The sequence below is a fragment of the Panthera uncia genome, chromosome D2 (assembly GCF_023721935.1).
Source record: "Panthera uncia isolate 11264 chromosome D2, Puncia_PCG_1.0, whole genome shotgun sequence".
Taxonomy (NCBI): Eukaryota; Metazoa; Chordata; class Mammalia; order Carnivora; family Felidae; genus Panthera; species Panthera uncia.
Window position 1 is genome coordinate 71553648 of NC_064818.1, and position 21104 is coordinate 71574751.

Sequence of the window (21104 nt, forward strand, 5' to 3'; positions counted from 1 at the left end):
TCACCTGGTGTTCTGAGCCAGCTTGCCAGCTCCATCTCCCGAGCACCAGCCAGCCCCCCCGAGCCCCCCGCCAAGATCTTTTATTTGGTAGGTGGCCTGTCCTTATTTCCTGAAGAGATCAACAAGCAGCCACGTTTTCTCGCTCCCATTTTTACTAAGAACCCATCTGTGAGGACGGATCAGACTTGCACTCTGGACCCTGCTCCCCATCTCCTTCAGAACTTTGCTCCAGCAGCTATCCTGGCTCGTAGTTTTCTTTTCCTTTTCCTTTAAAACTTTTTTTGGGGCGCCTGGGTGGCTCAGGTCATGATCTCACGGCTCGTGGGTTCGAGCCCCGCATCGGGCTCTGTGCTGACAGCTCTGAGCCCGGAGCCTGCTTCGGGTTCTGTGTCTCCCTCCCTCTCTGCTCCTCCCCCAACTCGTGTTCCGTCTCTCCCTCAAAAATAAACGTTAAAAAAATAAAACCTTTTTCTTGGTTTTCCCAATTCAGTTCTGACCATCTCTGCTTTCTTTTTCTCCACCTGTATCTGCTCCTTGTACGCAAACGTCCTCATGGTTTCGTCTGACACAGTTCCCTTCCTTCTCGCTGTCTTCCTGGATCACGTTCACCTCAGTGGTTTCTCGGTTGCTCTCCCCTCTTCTTCACTCTAGTCCTACATCCCTCACTACTTCTGGAGATCAGCCCCTGGATGTTGATCGACATGACAACTGCAGCATAGTTAAAAGCCCTCTATGACCTTCTCATTCTCCTGTCTTATGGGAATCAACCTGCCACCCTCCCCATTAACCCAATTTGCACCCCACAGACCTTCCTTTTTTTTTTTTTTAATGTTTATTTATTTTTGGGACAGAGAGAGACAGAGCATGAACGGGGGAGGGGCAGAGAGAGAGGGAGACACAGAATCGGAAGCAGGCTCCAGGCTCCGAGCCATCAGCCCAGAGCCCGACGCGGGGCTTGAACTCACGAACCGCGAGATTGTGACCTGAGCGGAAGTCGGACGCTCAACCGACTGAGCCACCCAGGTGCCCCAAGACCTTCCCTGTCTTAATCACCAAACATAGTGCTCCCCAGTTTTCTTAAAGCTTTGGCTCAAAAATCTTTAGCATATGAACTCATCCACTGAAACCCAAAGCTTTCTAATGTGGCTCTTCATGATTCATCCAGGCTGCTCTTTCCCTCTAACCACACTAAGTTCCAGCCAAATTGTAGTCGGAAATGAAATACAGGTCCACCTGGTGAACTGCAGTAGGGAAAACTTCAATCTAAACTTGTTCTTTGTGACTTAACACCTGCCCTCATCTCTGCCCCAACCACCGGGACCTTTGTGGAGACAACCACTGTTCCTCCAGGACTAATTGGCCAAATCTGGATTCCTTTTCTTTTGCTATGTTTCAAATATACACAAAAGCAGAGAAAAAAGAAAAACAGAGAAACAAGAAAAATGAACTCCATCATCATACTTCAAATATAATAAGCATTTTGCCAATCTTATTTCAGCTACGCCAATCCCATTACTAAATATTTAAAAAAATTATATACCCATATAAGCAAAGTATCACTATAAACCATAAATGTGTATTATACCTGCCCCTTACCTCAGTAAATATTTTGTTTTTACAAATGTTAGCTATAAAGGCTGACCTCTATTTTTCACTCTGTATACATTTATATTGCTTGGATTTATTTATTTTTGATAATATTTACTACGTATAATAACTGAAAACCTTTCATAAAAGGACATAGAGGAAAAAAATATATATCCTGTAGGTAAAACCAGAACAAGTATGTGTGGATATAAAAAAATTCTACTGAATTATAGTTTTTAGCTGAGGGAGAATAAGCTGCTATGTTTCTGTTAAACAACTATTTAACAGAGGAAGCCTGTTTTATGGCTTTGCTATCCTAAGTGCCGATGACCCAGCAGTGGCATCTGGGGACTTGTTAGAAATGCAGAATCTTGGGGCCCCCTCCAGGTCCACTGAAGCAGAATCCATATTTTAAAACCATGTCTGGGTGACTGGAATACACAAGAAGGTTGAGAAGTGCTGTTTATGACATGATCAGAGGATCTCCATGTGAAAACACTGACTTAGTTGGGCTTCTAGGTGTGCAACTCAATGATTTTCATTATTTTACTGTCATGATGGATTTGAATCAAAGGCAGAGTTGCGCTGACATGTAACTAAGAAAAACTTGCTTTAGGAACTGATCTACCTTGTTTATTATCTTAGCTGTCAGAGAAAGATACCACATTGTCTTTAGAAGCTCAGCTGTGACCAACCACGTGTTTAAGAAATCTCTTGACAAGCCTAGAATGGGGCGGCGGTAGGGGAGAGGTACTACAAAGGTCGGAAAAGGTTTGGACTTTTTCCCCGTTGGTCTGTACAGTGAATCCTACTACTTATTCATAAATGTGTATTATATATGTATTATATAAACAGCCAAATAATCTGCCTATCAACAGAGTTTATGCAGTGACCAGTCCAACTGACAGGAAGGCATGCAGGTGACACATTCTTCCCCCAGCAATAGTGATTTAGGCTGTACTCTAATGCAGCACATTAACAAATGGCTGGCCATGGCTGGCCCATCAGGGACAAAATAGAGCCATCAATATGGGGCCATAGGATAGTTCAAGTGTGCCCTCTTGGACAAGGAATATTAGTCTCTCTCCTGTTCATTATCTAGTCCTAATGATGAGGGTTATAGTGCTAATACTGTCAGTCTTAGCCCTACAGTAGTTAAGGTGGAAATGATACAGAAGTAATTGTTGACCTGCCCTTTCTTTCATATTCAATAAACGTTAGAGGAGTAGAAGGTGGGAAAGAAAGGAAAATTAGAGAAGTTTACAGATGAGTGGTCTAAAGATGAAGTCTTTTAAAGATTTATACACTAGGACTAAAATGTATAATTAGGACTAAAATGTCATATGTGCTCCCTTCAGATTTTTATGAATAAAGTCCTTCTCTTTCCAATATAAAAGTAACAGGCTCATAGAATGAAGATAGGGAAACCTCCCACATTTGCTAATTTCTCTATGAATGTAAAGTGTGTTGCATATCAGCACAGTTACCTCCAATAGCAATGAGTCGGTCTCCCCGTTGAAGGTCTGCGAGTGCAGCAGGTGAGTTTGGGGCCACAGTCTCAATTATGACATGCCCAGCATACCCGTCAGTTGACTGGACAAGACGAAGCGTAAGTCCGACACTCTGTAAATTCCCCTTTATTAATTCAACCTTTGATAAAGAGAAAAAAATGAAAACAGTCAATGAGCTCATGGAAGGGGAGTGAGAAAACATTAACCCACACCTAACGATACCATCCAGAACTGCTACCTGTGTTGTACTTAATCTGAATAAAAAATTGAGATCCCGTTGTGAATGTAACTCTAAATCTTGTGTTTTTAAAAATTTTTTTAAAGTAGGCTCCATACCCAGTGCGGGGCTCGAACTGATGACCCTGAGATCAAGAGTCATATGCTCCACCAACTGAGCCAGCCAGGCGCCTCTAAATCTTGTTGTGAAACATAATGGGAAATATCTTCTATGTCATTAGACGTTTTTATGATGTATTGTTAAATTATCTTTGGGAGGGCAAAAGAAAAGAGTTTACATTTGTTTTATTAAGAGGTATCTTATTAATGAGATATCCTTTTCTAACTCATCAAGGTCATTTTGTTTTCTAAACAAAGGTCACCCAATTTATCAGTGTGTCCCAGATTCACATTATCTGTGAACTAAAAAGACAGCACCACATGTTATCTATCCTCATTCAAATTACTGATTAAAAAAAAAAAATTGAACGCCGCATCCTTTCAAGATGACAAGAATTCAATCTGTGTTTATTAAATTACAAATCAGTCTAACTGTATTGTCATTTAGCCTGTGTTTCTCAGTTCTGGTCTTCAAGATATCTCATGAGGGTCTTTGCCAAAGAACCTGCTGATATCCAAATATAACACTGTCTGTATTGCTTTAATAAATAAATTCCACTTAAAAGCTAGAAATTTAATTCTCCTACCTAATGGTGTTGGCCAATAAGAGAGACCTTACTGGAACTGTTTGGGTTTTTTGGTTTGTTTGTTTATTTTTGAGAGAGTGAGTGCAAGCAGAGGAGCGGCAGAGACAGAGGAGGATAGAGGATCCGGGGCAGGCTCTGTGCTAACAGTGGACAGCCCTCTGCACGGCTTGAACTCCTGAAACTCATGAACCGCGAGATCCTGACCTGAGCCGAAGCTGGACGCTTAACCAATTGAGCCACCCAGGCGTCCCTGGAAATTGTTTTTTAATATGGATGTTAACAGATTTTGCAGAGTTGCTTTTAGATTAAGGAGAATCTTAATCACATTATCCTCAAGAACTGGGAAATGAAGTCAAGTTTTTGATTATCTAAAGGTTTACAAAAAACAACCCTTCCAAAAAAACGTATGTATTAGAATCTCCAAAAAACATTTGTCCAACCAATTTTTGCCTTATGATATAGTAAATTATTACCTTATAATGTTAATAGTGTTTTTTCACTTAAGCCCTTAAGAATGCATTCTTTCAAATCCACAAACATAAATATATTCTTAATATACAGAGTGCCAAAACTAAAACTTACGATGTAATTTTTTTTTCTAATATCAGAAAGTTAACAGTACCAAATGGGCAAGAAACTAAATTGTATGAGTCTGAGAACTGTAAATTTTAAAAACTATCACTTGGAATGTTTTTTTTTTTTGTAATTTACTCTTTGTTCTTAACATGGAACTTAAGGTTGATTTAAACAGCCAGGAATCAACCAATATAATTTAACATATTAAGAAAACAAAGGAGAAAACCATATAAATAATTCAACAGGATTATTTATAAATAATAAAACAAACCAAAAACAAAACCAAAAAAAAAAAAACCCAAACAAAACCCCCCCCCCCAACATCCACTCATGATAAAAGTCCTGAACTAGAAAAGCAAGGGAACTCTTAAACCTGATTGTGGGCACCTACAAAAAAATCTGCAAGTAACGTAATACTGAAGGTTTTCTACCTAAGAACAGGAACAAAGAAGGATTTCTGCTCGTATTATACCAGAGGATACAGGCAAGGTGATAACATAAGGAAAGGCATAAAGATTGGAAAGAAGAAAGAAATGGTCTTTATTTGCAGATAACATGATCTTATACATGAGTAATCCCAAGAAATCTACAAAACAACTATTAGAACTAATAAGTGAAATTAGGTCACAGACTACAATGTCAATATAGAAAAGACAAATGAGTGTCTATTAGTAACAAACAATTAGAAAATAAAAAAAATAGGCCAAATTTGTTTACAATAGCATAAAATATATTTAGGGTTAAATTTAATGAAAGGTGTGCAGGACTTGTATACTAAAAACTATAAAACATTGCAAAGGAAAATGAAAGAAGACCAAAATAAATGGAGAAAGATACCACACTGACAAACTGGAAAACTCATTAGTGTTAAGATGCCAATTCTTCCCAAATTTATCTACAGATTCAAATGGAAATCTCTACAGGCCTTTGGAAAGGCAAAGTCAAAGAGAGGTAAAGGACCTAAATTAACCAAACCCATCCTTAAATAGAACAAGGATGTAGGTTGTACACTCTCTGATTTCAAGGCTTACTACATACAGCACACGACACAGATAAATCTCAAAGATGTGGAGTGAAAGGAGTCAAACCCCAAAAAACCATATGCTCTTATGATTCAATTTGTATGAAATTGTAGGGAAGGCAAAAGTATAGTGACAGAAAGCAGATTAGTACTTGTCAAGGACTGGGGACTGCAGACTGAAGGCCTACAGTAGCACAAATAAAATTTTCAAGGTAATGGGGATATTCTACATCTTGATTAGGGTGGAGGTTATATGACTGCATACAATGACCAAAATTCACCAACTGTATACCTGGTGAATTTACTGCATTTAAAGTACACCTTAATAAAGCTGTTAAAAATAAAGCAGAAATGAATAAAACCAATATACCATTTTTGTCTTAAGATACTTATATGTCTTTTTAAATATATTATTAGATTACTGATAATTCATTCGGATAGCCCTTAGTTTTCCAATTTACTTAATTTAATAAGAACAACTTGGGATGAATATAGATGGTCCTAAAGTCAATCAGGAAGGAGAGCAACATTTAGATAGTTTTTCCATTTAACTTACGTCAATCAAATGAATACTGACTCTTAAGTACAGATAGCTGGAAATACTACATTCTAGATACAAGATTAAACCAGACATAAATGTAAGAAGCAAGAACAAAATGTGTCTGGAAAAAAAAACACTTAAAAATGTAACTCGGGGCGCCTGGGTGGCTCAGCTGGTTAAGCGTCCAACTTCGGCTCAGGTCATGATGAGTTTAAGCCCTGAGTCAGGTTCTGTGCTGACAGCTCAGAGCCTGGAGCCTGCTTCAGATTCTGTGTCTCCCTCTCTCTCTCTGCCCCTTCCCCACTCATGGTCGGTCTCTCTCTCTCTCTCTCAAAAATAAACATTAAAAAAAAGTAACCCAAATTTTAGTTTTATGTACTGTTATATCAAAAAAGAATATGAATAAACTTTTAATTTTTATCAAATACATGCATATGGTTAAAAAAATCAAATACACAAAATAACTTCTACCAAAATGCAACAGTCCTCTCTTTCCAAGCCCCTCACTCCCACACCACAGCAACCACCTTCCAACTCTTTTAGTTGTTTAGGGATTACTTTTTGTTCTCTAGATAATACATCATTATTTCCTAATGTATCAAATTTTAGACAATCTGCTGACTTCTTCCTGTAACAGACAAGGATGCAGCCCCATATTCCTTTCCCCAAATTATAGTAGTGTTACATCATTTTTAGTTCTATGTAACCTCTTTATAATTTTAATCAATATACTTCTATTTATTTCATCTTTCTGATATTAAGACTTCTATCTTTCTCCTCACCTCTCCTCTTTACACCTTCTACCTTCTAAAACTCTACCATCAAAATTGAATAGCTATTATATTAATTTTCAAACTATAATTAAGCTATCAAGTTTGATTGTAAAAGCTAAAATTTAGTGGTATTTACAATTATTATCACAATATAAATATTGTTTATTGTAAAGCTGAGCATTATCCCATTTTCTGTCTTGTATAGACTTTTTACCTGGGTTTTTTTTTCTTTCAACAACACAGCTTTCACTTTAAATGTAGAATTTATGTTAAGTATGGCTTCTATGATTAGCTCTTAAATTCATCTATCCATTTGTTTACAAATTAATGCTCAGTTGAAGGAAAGTTTTTCTTAAGATTTTTTTAATGTTTATTTATTTTGAGAGAGAGAGGGGGAGGGGGAGGGGGAGGGGGAGGGGGAGAGGGAGAGGGAGAGGGAGAGGGAGAGGGAGAGGGAGAGGGAGAGGGAGAGGGAAGTCTGACAGTGGTTTAATTCCTGGTTCCGACTTGTCTCTAAGGCAGAGCTGCTCTCCTGCTAAAATCTAAGCAGGGCTTAACCCACAAAACCACGAACAGTGGCCCTCACACCTGCCTGTGGCACCCATGCAACACCACGGTATCCCCAGACCGAGCACCTCTGTTTTGCTTCAGCTAGTTGTAGTAGGCATCGGTTCCAAACCAGTTCTAGCTTACCAGGCACTGTGTTAGAGACTATCATAGACAATATCTCATTAAACTCAAAGTGCTGTATCTGTTAACCTGGAAAGCTACTAATACATCATAAAAGTAGGAAATAGTGTTTTCTCTGTGGCTTAGCCTGTGTCAATCGGCCTGAATTTTGTTAAAACCAAAAAAGTAGATTTCATCTGGAGTAGAGATATTATTTCTCATATTTTTTGAATTATATACAAAAATAAGTGTATCAACTGTCAAGAACTGCCGATGCATACTAACCAAAGAGCAATTACATGAGCTGAATCACAAGTCAATACACACGAGATTGCAGAGAGCCTGCATTTAACTTTACCAATAATGTCAAGACACAGGTTAAAAAATGCTAGCTGTGTGTGCATCTATCTTGTGGAGAGCCATTTAGTAAAAACACCAAGATAGCCTTGAAGAGCTCTCATACTCTGACATCCTTCTAGCCTTCCTTGGACCCAACTGGGATGCTGTATTTTCACCTGAGGGGATAACAACATATTGATTTTTTAATCCCTTCCTAACATGCACATAATTTCATACAATAGCTAAGAAGAAGATATATTTTAATAACATATCAATATAGCTCGTTTACAAACTGTTCTCTCCTACACAAGCTTTCAACATTGAGCAAAAAAACCAAAAAAAAACCAAAACAAAAAAACCCCCCAAAAACAGAAGCACAAGAAAGAGGATCTCTAAGTGAAAGACCCTAATTTACTGTGACCAGGTATATTTTTGGGTATTCTTTCAGCAAATAAATTTCCGAAAAAGACATCGTAGGAACTATTTCCCAGCTTTTTTAGTAGAGTAGCAAGCGGGGCAGGGGTGGGAGAAATGACACAACAAAGTGCACACATATGGACACAATGGCAGTACGTAATGAAACTTCTGTCAGCAGGCTTTTAAATGCAAATGACCATTCTCAGTCTTCCTGGTCCATAATGTAACCAATACCTTTCCTATCAGAATTCTTCTCATATTACAATTTTAAAAGATGCTAATGGTCTTCACATTGGTGTATTCTATAACTCCTCTTTGCAAGATGAAACGCAAGTAACATTTCCAGGAAAATCGATGTTGACCTAAAAAAACCCCACATTTAACAAAACCTATAGCAGAGCTACTGAGAAAGAAAGGTAATGGGAAGAAACGAACCAACTGATTCACGTACTCATTCAAATGCTTAGGCACCTGGCCTAGACGTACAGCCCTGAACAACACAGATGAGCTTCCCTGGCCTCAAGGAGACAGAATAGGTAGGTATGAACAAATAATGACCATAATACATGTGTGATTTAACAGGAAGCACTTAACTAACATTCAGAGAGCAAGGAAGGCACTCCTAGAAAATTTAAGTTGACACTTGCAGGATTAGTAGTTTATCAGGCCGGGTCAGGACTGGAGGCAATGAATGTATGTAACAAGGAGAGCGGCGGGTCTGAAGGGAGGGGGGCAAGCCAGCAAGCATATTTGAAGAAACGAAAGTTTACTATCCCAATTCTTTGACAAGTTCAGTCTATGTAAAGAGGGAAGGAATCTTGGTTCATTCAACTGAAAGACCTTTCAAAAGAAAGAGGCATAATATCAATTCGACCACCAATTTTATGCCCAAGATACTCAAAGTCAACAAACGGAAACTATGGTTTAAGGAGCATTTGGATGAACTACTTAATACTATAATGTGACTGCAGTCTTGAATATGAATAATATTTAATCCACACTGATCCACTCAAACCCCTTAAAAAAACACCCAGTTTCACGAATACCGGCCCAAAGAGGAAGGTTTTTTCCTGTAAAAAAAAAAAAAAAAAAAAATCTACAAAGTCAAATGTTTAAAAATGTTTCAAATTGCTTCAACGTTTATTTGCTGTAAAACAGACCATTCACAAAAAAAGTTTCATAAAGATCATATATTTGTAAACCATTCAGTAAGTGCTCTGCCTTTTTACAGGTCACTGATGTAGATGATCCAAATTTCCGAAGCTCAAGTACTCTGAACCTAAAACCCAAGGCCACAAAATGGCCGACAGAGTCTGAAGGAGTCTGAAAATCGAATTCTCCCAAGGATACGTTTCATTTACCGAACCAAAACGTGAATGCGGAGAAAGATGCACTTCGCAAGTTGCTAAACGAAGACTGAGGCTCTAAAAATAAAATCACACGGTTCTCGCTTTTCTCAGAGAAATCTGCCGTGGAGGTGAGCGACTGGCGCCATGACGGGTGGCTGTGAAAGAGGATGCCCACGTATGACGGACAACGTGGTGAGAAGGACAGAAACAGGTCTGAGGCGGGCGACACAAGTGTTAGCCGCGAGTCTCCAGGCCGGCTCAGCCTCGCCGTGCTGCTCGCCCGGCTGCAGGGCCACGACCCGGCGGGAAAGCTCCGTGGACTACTTCCTCCCCACCTATCCCGGCAGGCTGAAACTTACTGCCCGAGTCTCCCTTCCTTCCCCTTCCCGTGCAGTGGGTAAGGCCCACCGAGGACCCGGGACCACAGGGTCTAACAAAGAAGGGCCACTCGACTCAATAGGGCTCTGTTCAGGCGGCCAGAGCAGAAGCGGCCCGCTTTGGGCGGCGATGGTCTGAAACAACAGAAGAGCTTCCTGCAGGAGCCTTCTTTTTTGAGAGGCATGGCGATGGGAGACAGCTAGGGGACAAAGGGCATCTGACTCTACAAGAGGAAGCCTTTGAAGAAGGAGCCGTCTACACGGTGCGGTTCCCATCATGAAACGCTCTTTGGAAGGGCATTTTCTCCTCACTGCCGCACTCCACTGCTGCTGCGTTGATCTGCAGTGGTTTTGCTGCCCACGGTTTTTAAAAATGGAAAACATACACTCTTTCGACTGAGTTTCCGCAGACTGGCCCAGGGCCTCCACAGCACAGCTTACGTGGGATACTCCACATTTCTGTCAACACCCCTACCCTGTCTTCCTCTGTCTACACCTTTTCTGCACCAGGCCAGCTCTCTGGCTTCCCCCGCTTCCTCACAGGTTACGGAGATTTGACCTGCTTTCTCCTGCCACCGCGTACGGTTTGGCCCGGCTTCCTCATTCCTATTACCCCAGAAAGCACACGATTCTTCTTGAAGGGCCCTCGTGTACCCTCTTGGGTACACATCCCAAGCAGGGACAGAATTAGAATAACAAGTACAGAGATGCTAAAAACAATTAGCTTATACACTGAAGTTTTTGAAATTACATGCCTGAAAGTAGAATTATTTGTTTACGCCAACTGAATACCCTGGATATTCCGGGATTATTTAAATTTTAAAAATTGTCATCAGAAACGCTTCTACTAATGCAGCAATAATTTCTGTCAGAAAGCCACTGGAGTTTACAAAATTTAAAGTCACCGTGTTTGAGACTATACTACAGATACTTTGGTCAGAGTAGCCCCAGCTCTCCATGCTAAGATTCTCAGAGGGTGACTAAAAATCCCCATTTTTGACGGGCCATTGTATAGATTACTTTTACGTAGCTTGCTCTGGGGGCTTGGCAATTGAATTCTGCGTTTCAGGGACCCAGACGGTTAGGATTATTGAAGATTTATCCCTAAACTCTGAATTACAATCGAAAGGTCAAGATTTTTAAAACCAGAACAACTTCTATATTAAGTCACTGAGCTGTTTGCGAGGGCAACTTCTGTACAACATGCTCAGCACAGAATGTGGCAGAGGTGTGACAGTCTGGTGGGTTCCCTGAACACCAGAGGTCAGGTTGGTTCGCTCACGCTTACAGGGCACGAATGACTTACACGGCTGGGGACCGACAGCTCACCCATCTGTCTCAACCGGAAGCAGCAACAACGCTATTGAAGATCGAGGGCCGGATTTTATATTTTCACCATCCATCACTTTAAAACACCGCCGACATAGCTGACGATCCTATCACATGGAGAAGCATCTGCTCACGTCACAGGCATTCTCCCTCCTCCTCCGCCTCTCTTCCTTTCCCTTCTCTTCCCTCAACACACAAACACACCTGAGCGTAAAGTAACACAAGTAACATCTGGCTCAATTCTGAAGTGACCGAGTTAGAGCTAGAGCACTATTACCCAATTTCTATTTATTAAAGCACATTTCCGTAAGTTAGAATTCTGAGAAGTTAATAAAACAACTTCCAGATTCTAGAATGAAAATGGAAACATGGGGAAAAGAGGAGACAATACTGACTCTCTGAAGGGTCATTCTGTATCAATCCAACGTACTTTTTTTTTAATTTATTTTTTTTTAATGTTTATTTTTGAATGAGAGAGAGACGGAACATGAGCGGGGGTGGGGCAGAGAGAGGGAGACACAGAATCTGAAACAGGCTCCAGGCTCTGAGCTGTCAACACAGAGCCCGATGCGGAGCTCGAACCCACGGACCGCGAGATCGTGACCTGAGCCGAAGTCGGCCGCTTAACTGACTGATGCACCCAGGTGCCCCAACCCAACCTACTTTTAAGGACAGGCAGTTTTGACAACACAGAAGATGCAAACTGAAATATTCCAGGGGACCCTCAACTACTGGATAACTGTGTGTGATGCTTCCAAAGACCCAACTAAATTCTCAGTCACCCTCTTTTCGGGTCTGCCACCATCTAACAGAAACGAGGAGATACCATATTTACCAGCTGTCTTTTCTGAAACTGTCTTGTCTGAGCAAAGAGGATTCACAATTTGTACATAATCGTACTGTCTTTTTCACAGGAGGTGTAAGAAGGAGACAGAAATATGGCAAATACCTTGCTTTTTATCTCTTGGCATTAAAATTACAATCCTCCCTCACAGAACTTTACCAAGACCTGTTGTTAAAGTCTAACTACTTCATAAATGTTTAAATTAGAACAGTTTTTAAACTCATCAGCCAGGTAAATGAACAAGAATCTGTCAGGTAAAGAGAAGTACTGGTGCAGAAGTAAGTTTTCATGCTCCCTGTCCCAGATGATGACAACGATTATTTTTTTAAAAAGTTCTTAAAGGGGCATATTTGAATAGTACGGCAAATAAATCCTAAATGCTCTCGCTTGGATTTTGACATGTAAACAGTCGATCAGTAGAATGCCTCAACTCTCAGTAACCAGCCCGTAATGGTAGTCAACAAAACAAAACAAAACAGCATTGGAGTCAGCGCCTCCCCAGCGCTGGGACAGAGGCGAAATTCTTCCTCGAAGAAAAGCTGCAGTGTCTGGATGGCTTGTATTCAGCACTGGGTTTGAACTCGGGCTCTAACGTCTACTAGTTCTGTGAGCTCAGACAACTGATTTAGCCTCGGTGGGTCTTAAGGGCATAAAGGGGATACCAGTATCTACCACACCGGCTGTGGTCAAAATTAAATGAAACTACAGGAATAAAGGACTAGCACAATCCAGGCACTTCCATGATCTGTCCTCAGGTGGAAGAGGAAGACTCTTTTCTGGAGCAAAACTGCAAGTGAGGCCCCTCAATCTTCAAAACAGAAAGCCAGCTTGGCCACCTCTCTGATAACCTGGTCTCTAAAGCAACGAGATGATAAATCGGGACGGCATCCTTTGGTCATCTCATCTAAAAGACAACAAAGATCTAGAAATACGCTGAAAAAGTAAAGTCCATCATACAAATACAACTGACCAAAGAGATCTAAGGAACAAAAATTAAAAATGATCTTCTGCCTACGTTCAAAGGCTGTTAGGAAAGTAATAACATCCAAATGACTACCTTGCAAAACACTTAGGTTTCTTTTCTCTTTTAAATCTGACTGAAGTCTCCATTAATGAATGTTTTGATTCAAAACTAATTTAAATTTTATACAACCACTCCAGCAAAATAAAAACCTCTGAAAAGTCTGAGGTTATTATGGAAGCAACAGAATGGAACACTGTTGCCCTTTTAACTTTCTTGGCCAAATAGCTCTGATTCTGAATCACCAAGTCAAACCTCAGCTTCATAAGCTATCACTGTACTTCTGCAAGGGGGGTGGGGGTGGGGGGTGGAATTTACATCTTACTAAGGGAGTATTAGAGTCCCAGAGACATTTTTTTTTTTTACCCTTTTATCTTGAAATTTCAAACTTATGGTAAAGATGCAAAAATAGGACAAAGGGTTTCCATTTTATCCTGAATCCAGACTTCCCAACTGTTAACATTTTGCCACATTTGGTTCTCCCTCTCTCTGCATATTTTTTTTGAACCATCTGAAAGTAAGTTGCACACATAGTGCCTCCTTTACTCCCTAAATGTGTGTATTTCCTAATAAGCACATTTTATTAAAACCACAGCATGATTACCAAAGTCAGAAAATTAACATTGATCAAATACTATTATCTAATCTAAGGACTTTATTCTAGCTGGAATGCAATTTTTGAAATATGTGCCACTAGCCTTTTATTTTTGCAGTCTCTGACCAAAGAATTATTTAGATTAGGGTTCAGCAAACTGCAACCTGTGGACTGTTTTTTTTTTAAATATATGAAATTTATTGTCAAATTGGTTTCCATACAACACCCGGTGCTCATCCCAAAAGGTGCCCTCCTCAATACCCATCACCCACCCTCCCCTCCCTCCCACCCCCCATCAACCCTCAGTTTGTTCTCAGTTTTTAAGAGTCTCTTATGCTTTGGCTCTCTCCTACTCTAACCTCTTTTTGTGTTTTTTTTTTTTTCCTTCCCCTCCCCCATGGGTTTCTGTTAAGTTTCTCAGGATCCACATAAGAGTGAAAACATATGGTATCTGTCTTTCTCTGTATGGCTTATTTCACTTAGCATCACACTCTCCAGTTCTGTGGACTGTTTTTAAAGAGGTTTTACTGGAGGGGTGCTGGGTGGCTCAGTTGGCTAAGGGTCTAACTCTTGATCTCAGCTCAGGTCATGATCTCAGGGTTTGAGCTGGAGCCCCATGTTGGGCTCTGTGCTGATAGCATGGAGCCTACTCGGGATTCTGTCTCTCTCCCTGCCCCCTTCTGGCCTGCGCGCGCTCTCTCTCTCTCTCTCTCTCTCTCTCTCTCAAAAATAAATAAACTTAAAAGAATGGGTGTGTGTGAATATACTTGCAGAGACATTATAGACTTCTTTACAACATAAAAAAACTGGAAAAGTCTACATGTTCATCAATAAGCAATTGGTTAAATAAATTTTGGCACACAGTGCAGTATCATGCAGAAATAAAAACAGTAACACACGTATATGGAAATAAAAATTGGCTCTCAGTATACTGTTAAGTAGAAAAGAAGGCAGGTTATAAAATTTAAAGAAGGCAGGTTACATGATCTCCTTTTATTCTTAAAAAAGAAAAACCACAGACATAACCTGTGAATACAGTGTGTGTTTGTGTTTATAAAGGTTTTTTTTTTCCTTAATGTTTACTTATTTTTGAGAGAGAGAGCTAGAGGGAGGGGCAGAGAGGGGGACAGAGGATGTGGAAGCGGGCTCTGCGCTGACAGCGGTGAGCCCCATGTGGGGCTCAAACTCACGAAATGGGAGATCATGACCTGAGCCAAAACTGGCCATTCAACCGGCTGAGCCACCCATGCGCCTCAATAAAGTTCTCCTAAAAAGTTAACAGCAGTCTCCCTAGGTAGTGGGATTATGGTTGATTTTTGCAGTTTTCTTTATAGCTTTCTGAATGTTTTCTTATAGGGGCAAAAATATATAGCTCCTACCAATTTCCAAACATACCACTTTTATCTTAGGGAAACTGCTGACTTTATTGTTAAATATGCATTTCCTCAAATTTCACAAATGAGTGTATCACACAGAAATTAAAATTCTACTTCATGACATCTACACTTCCTTATGCTCCACAGTTTCCCACTTAGGCTTATGTGACATTCTCAGTGTTGATCAGTTTATACTATATATGAATGAAAGATCATTCACACATCATTCATTTAGAAAATGAGCCATCTGTCCATATGCTACGAGTCACTTGATAACCTTTAGAGAAATATAATGAATTACCCAGAAGTAGTCTTATTTACAATGATTAATAAAACATTCTTATCTCTTCTAGTATAGAGCATACTGTTTATATATAAGCAACTTTCAAATATAACCACCTATTTGTCTAGTATGATTCAATATCAGTGTAAATTAACATGCTTACAAATGAGAAACACAGCTGTCCCAAAGCCACTTTGAACCAGTCATGTTCAGTATTTATGCGGAGAAATACACAGCACCTTATGGAAATATTAAAAAGACTGACTTCATAGGACATAGGAGTTAAGTGTGGTCATTGCTGTCCTTTCCCCTGGGCCCGTGTAAGATAAAAACTTCAACCTAGTTTTACTTTCAGCCTATACATTTTTAAAGTATCTTCAATTAGTAAATGACAGAACTTCACATTTATAGTAAAATACAAAAGTGAGTGCTAGAGATCTCAGTTTAGTCCCCTACACTACTACTCCTTAAATGTTCTAAAACTATTTATTAATTACAGACTATCTAGGCTTTTTTCTATGCTATGACATTCACACTCTTTAGTCCTAAGAAGTTCTTTTTTCTTTTTTTTTTTTAAATATTTTTATTAGAAAACGTTTTTAATTTTTTTTACATTTATTTTTGATAGAGACAGAGCACAGTGGGGGAGGGGCAGAGAGAGAGGGAGACACATAATCCAAAGCAGGCTCCAGGCTCTGAGCTGTCAGCACAGAGCCCGACGCGGGGCTCAAACTCACAAACTGTGAGATCATGACCTGAGCCGAAGTCAGATGCTTAACCGACTGAGCCACCCAGACACCCCCTAAAAATCTTTTTTTTTTTTTTTAAAATTTATTTTTTTTTTAGAGAGAGAGAGAGAGAGAGAGAGAGAGAGAACGAGTGGGGAAGGGGCAGAGAGAGAGGGAGACAGAATCCGAAGCAGGCTCTAGGCTCTGAGCTGTCGGCAGAGCCTCATACAGGGCTCAAACCCACAAACTGCAAGATCATGACCTGAGTTGAAGTTGGATGCTTAACCGACTGAGCCACCCAGGTGCCCCTGATGTTTGTTTATTTTTGAGAGACAGAGAGAGACAGAACACAAGCAGTGGAGGGCAAGAGAGAGGGAGAGAGAATCCCAAGCAGGCTCTGTGCCGTCAGCCAGAGCCCAATATGGGGCTCAAACTCACACACCTCGAGATCAAGACCCGAGCTGAAACCAAGAATCAGAAGCTTAACCGACTGAGCCACCCTGTCGCCCTCAACTGGCTGATATTCTTAAAAAATCACTACTGGGCCCTTAAGTCTTAAACAAACAGACGCTACGCCATGACTGAAGAAGCTATTCCCTCATCCCTCATGAGCTATGTCCTCATCTTATTACATGAAGGATTTAAAAGGATATAGAAAATATCAGCACTAAAATTATAGCAGCAAAGCAGGTGGCATTTAGGTCAAATTCAATAACAGTTGCTATTATAGTTATTATGTGCCAAGTGTTTTACAGGTATTTTACCCTTATACTGTTACTATTACCTCTTTTAGAGATGAATGAACTTGTTCCACAGGCACAGAACTAGAGTGAAAAGAACTCTGATCCGCACCCGCCACTGGCGGGGATGACACAGTAATTAAGAGCAGCAGTTCTGGGGTCACAGTGCCTGGGTCTGCACACTATCTTTACCACTTGCAAACTGGGGGATCTCAGTAAGCTACTTTCTCTGTGTTTCCTCATATATGAAATGGAGATGATGGTGCCTATTCTCATGGAGTGGCTATGAGAATTAAATGGTTCTGCATATAGGGTCTTAAAATGACTGACACAAGAAATGGCTCAGCTCTTGCTACTGCTCTTAACTACCACCACACTGAACGTGTGTGGGCAGGGAAATGTATACTATGCAGGATCTCTGGTAACACCCAACACTTTCCTAATTGTTTATTTCTTTGTTCTGCATCCCGTATCTGGGTATATGAGTCAGGAAATGAGCTAGTTGGCTAAGTGGGTTTCTATGGGGAGGTGCTACTGTGCCTTGAACAGGATGCTTTAGTTCATGACAAGGTATGGACTGAATCAATCAGTTTTATTTGGATCACAGTAAACTGGAGGGTCCCTAGGAATAGACTTCAAAAACAATGTTTCAGTTTTATTATTTTCTTAACTTGTTCTCAAAACCTATTCCAAAAAATATATTTAGATTCATACTATTTTTTGTGTGAAATGATTCTGGTTCTCTTTATCCTATTTGAAAAAGAGATCCAGGGGCGCCTGGGTGGTTTAGTCCGTTAAGGGTCCAATTCTCGATTTCAGCTCAGGTCAAGATCTTATAGTTGTGAGATCAAGCCCTGCGTCGGGCTCTGTGCTGGCCATGAAGCCTGCTTAAGACTCTCTCTCTCCCTCTCCCTTTGCCCCTCCCCTGCTCACACTCACTCTCTCAAAAAAAAAAAAAAAAAAAAAAAAACCCCACAAAAAAAAAAAAAAAAAAAAAAAAAAACAAAAAAAAACAAAGAAAAGAAAGGGAAAGAAAAAGAGAGACCTCTAAAAACAATTCCAAATAAAGTGTTCAACTTACTAGATGTTAAAACCTTAAGTGACAGCACTGAAAATATAAAAAGAACAAACAGTAGATCAAAGTGGCACATGACAAAAATTCCATCTCGAGACTGACCTTTGATAAACCCTGGACTTCAATGAGATCTTCTCTCTCCTCCTCCTCAAGGCTCCAGTCTTTATGGCTTCCTCCCTCCCTCTCCAAAAACCCCTTGCTTCCGGTGGTCTCCAAGCCACATTGATTCTCTTTTCCATTTTTATTGCCACTATTCTGGTCGGACTTTCATTACCCCTCATCTCTACTATTTCTCATCTTTCTTTGTCAGATCATCCTGGACTTACCCATTTGCTGCCAGATTTAGTAAAGCAATTATTTACTCTATACTCTATGCCAGATACTAAACTAGACATCTTACTACGGAGAATTTCCTTTACCCCTCCTACAACCGTGTGAAGCACTTTCAGTCCCTTTTATAGAGGAAAAAAGTACTTGTGGATGAGATGGGTTTCGGGACTTTGACTAAGATCATGCTGCCAATAAGTGACCCAACTAAGACTCAAATTCAGAGCCAAGACTGCCTTAAAGCAAGATTCTGATGAGACCACTTTCGTTCTAAAAGCTTCCATAACTCCTACTGTCTTACACAGTAAGGACCAAACTTCTTAGTCTGGTATTTAAAGCACTTCTGTAATACGGTCCAACCCTTTTACTGTCTTGTATCATCTACCTACACTACCATATTCTTTAGTCAACCTGGGCAACACGTATTCTCTGTCTGGGTCTACCCCATGTCCTCCGCCTTGAAACGCCCTCCCTACCGTCTTAAGGTACTACATATACCTGGGACGCTTGGCTCAAATGTCACCTCCAATTCTTTCTTGGTTTTCCTAGAAGAACGCTATCTCCCCTCCAGTGGAACCTCCTAGTATTTTGCTCTGAAACGCCCTCAGAGCACTCAAATGCTAATAGTAATACTCATGCTCACCAAACGTCTCATTTCCTCACTGCTTATCTTCCTTGAAGGAAAAGACCATACTCTCACTGCTTACACCTCATATTCAGCTTCTTTTTCATATTCACACAGTGCCTTGCATTCATTTGGAGAGTTGATATTTCTATATTTCAACCCAATTCCTACTCTTTTCACACCATTTCACAATCATATTAAACACACTAAGAAAATATGAGACAGGGAACCGCATCCCTCGTTTTTAACCGAGATGAACTTTAAGAGTGGAAATGCCACATAGGATTTACTACTAAAGCTTAAAAGGCTGGTAGTTTACTTAAGAAGCCAAATTATAGAACATTACATATGGTTAAAATTCCACGGAGTCCCTACTGTATTCATAAATGCTATCAAACTGAACTAAACCAGAGTTTTCATAAAAACTGGCATTTTCGAAAAAGCTTTATTTGCTTTAATCTTTTTCTTCCTTTTGATAAGATTAAGATTGTAAATGGCAAATGGTTAAATAGGAACACCAAATTGCTATCTGCAAGGCATCTGGCCTTAAGCAAACACACCAAAATGCCAACTCTGAAGCTTCTAGCCTAATGTGTTTACAAATTTGTCTGTCTCAGATATTCTTACTTGAAATCACTTCTTTACGGAACTCATTTTTTACTTTTTCTATATATATTCAACGAATTGTGGATAGATCTGGATAGCTATCATTCAGCAAGACTTCTGAAGCTCTCCAAAACCAAAAGGGAAGTAAGGCAAGTAAAATTTTAGATCACACAGTCATTTTATCTATGCTACACTGAACTGTATACACAGAGTAAGAGGTTCTTTTAATGTTTTAAATAATACCGTTATACCATTATGTACCATATTTGTAAACTAAAATGCTCACTGTAAAAACCAGGCTTTTCCCAGAAGGAATGTTGAGCAGTAAACCTCATTTGTGACTAAGTCATGCTGAAACCTAGAATCTAGAAGAGAAAGGGTTGAGAGTAAATGGAGGCTGTCATGGCTAGTCAGTCATCTTCAGTATTCGCAGAAAGATTTACTGAATACCCCACTGAATGCCAATGCTGTAAGCAAAAACAATCATGCTGTCTGCTGTAAAGATCCTGGCAGAGATAACACCAATCAAATTATCATACAATATAAGTATCAGTTCCCAACTATGAGAAATATTCCCAAGGACTTTCAGGCTCATTAGGCTACCTTTCTTTCCTGAGGAATGACGACTGACTGATAGATCAGTCAGGGTCTGATAAGGAAACAGAAAACACCTAAGTATTCGAAACAGAGGGACTTCACAACAGGGCAATGGCTACTCAGTGACAGAACCAAAAGCCAAACAGGAGACAGTCAAGGGACTCCGATACTAGCAAAAGTCACAAGTCACTACCGACCTTTGGCTGGAAGGACAGAGGGAGGAAGTGGTATTAGTAGACGCCAGCAGCTAGGACCCCCCACATAAGCAGGAAACATAACGGTGCTGTCCTAGGAGGAGCACGGAGCCCTGGAGGAGAGACAGCAGCTTGCCAAACATGTCTGTTGTCCAAGGCAGACGGGAAGAGGAATACCGTGGCTTCCCCAGTCTACTCCCGTCTCCCATCAGAGCTTCCCATTGGTCAAACCCAGCTGAGAGTCAATGGACACTAAGGCCTTCGAAATACTGCCAGCAGCGGTCAGCCCTGTCACGACGCGGTGTAGGGAAAGGGCCCAATAAGCTAAGGGCTGCCACAGAGATCTGAAGAATGGGGACAGGCACAGGTGTACACGTGGAAAAGGTGTTGGCGGAAGCGCGCACATGTTCAAAGGCTGTGCGGTAGACGGAGAATGGAACGTGTGAGGGAGTGAAAGGTGGGCAGCATGGCTAGAGCTGGACAGAGAGGAGAAGGGAAGACTGGAGATAGAGGCCAGACCAGAGAGTATTTTGGGGGGCACATCGAGGAGGCAACTGAAGGATCAGATGTGTATTTCAGAACGGTCACTTACCCTACCCTCGCCCTCCTAGGAACTGAACAACTGGAACATACCAGGGATTCTCCTACGTGCAGTACACACAGCATAAAAAGAATACAGCA

The 21104-nt window shown here is 40.5% G+C and overlaps 1 protein-coding gene across 1 annotated transcript in view; it reads right to left on the minus strand.

Annotated features, from left to right (window-relative positions):
• The window catches only part of PDZD8 (PDZ domain containing 8), a 76655-nt gene that overhangs the window by 9306 nt on the left and 46245 nt on the right, over positions 1–21104 (minus strand). The window contains exon 4 of the mRNA XM_049646506.1: positions 3075–3237. Coding sequence (XP_049502463.1) covers positions 3075–3237 — 163 coding nt within the window. The remainder of the gene's footprint in view (positions 1–3074; positions 3238–21104) is intronic.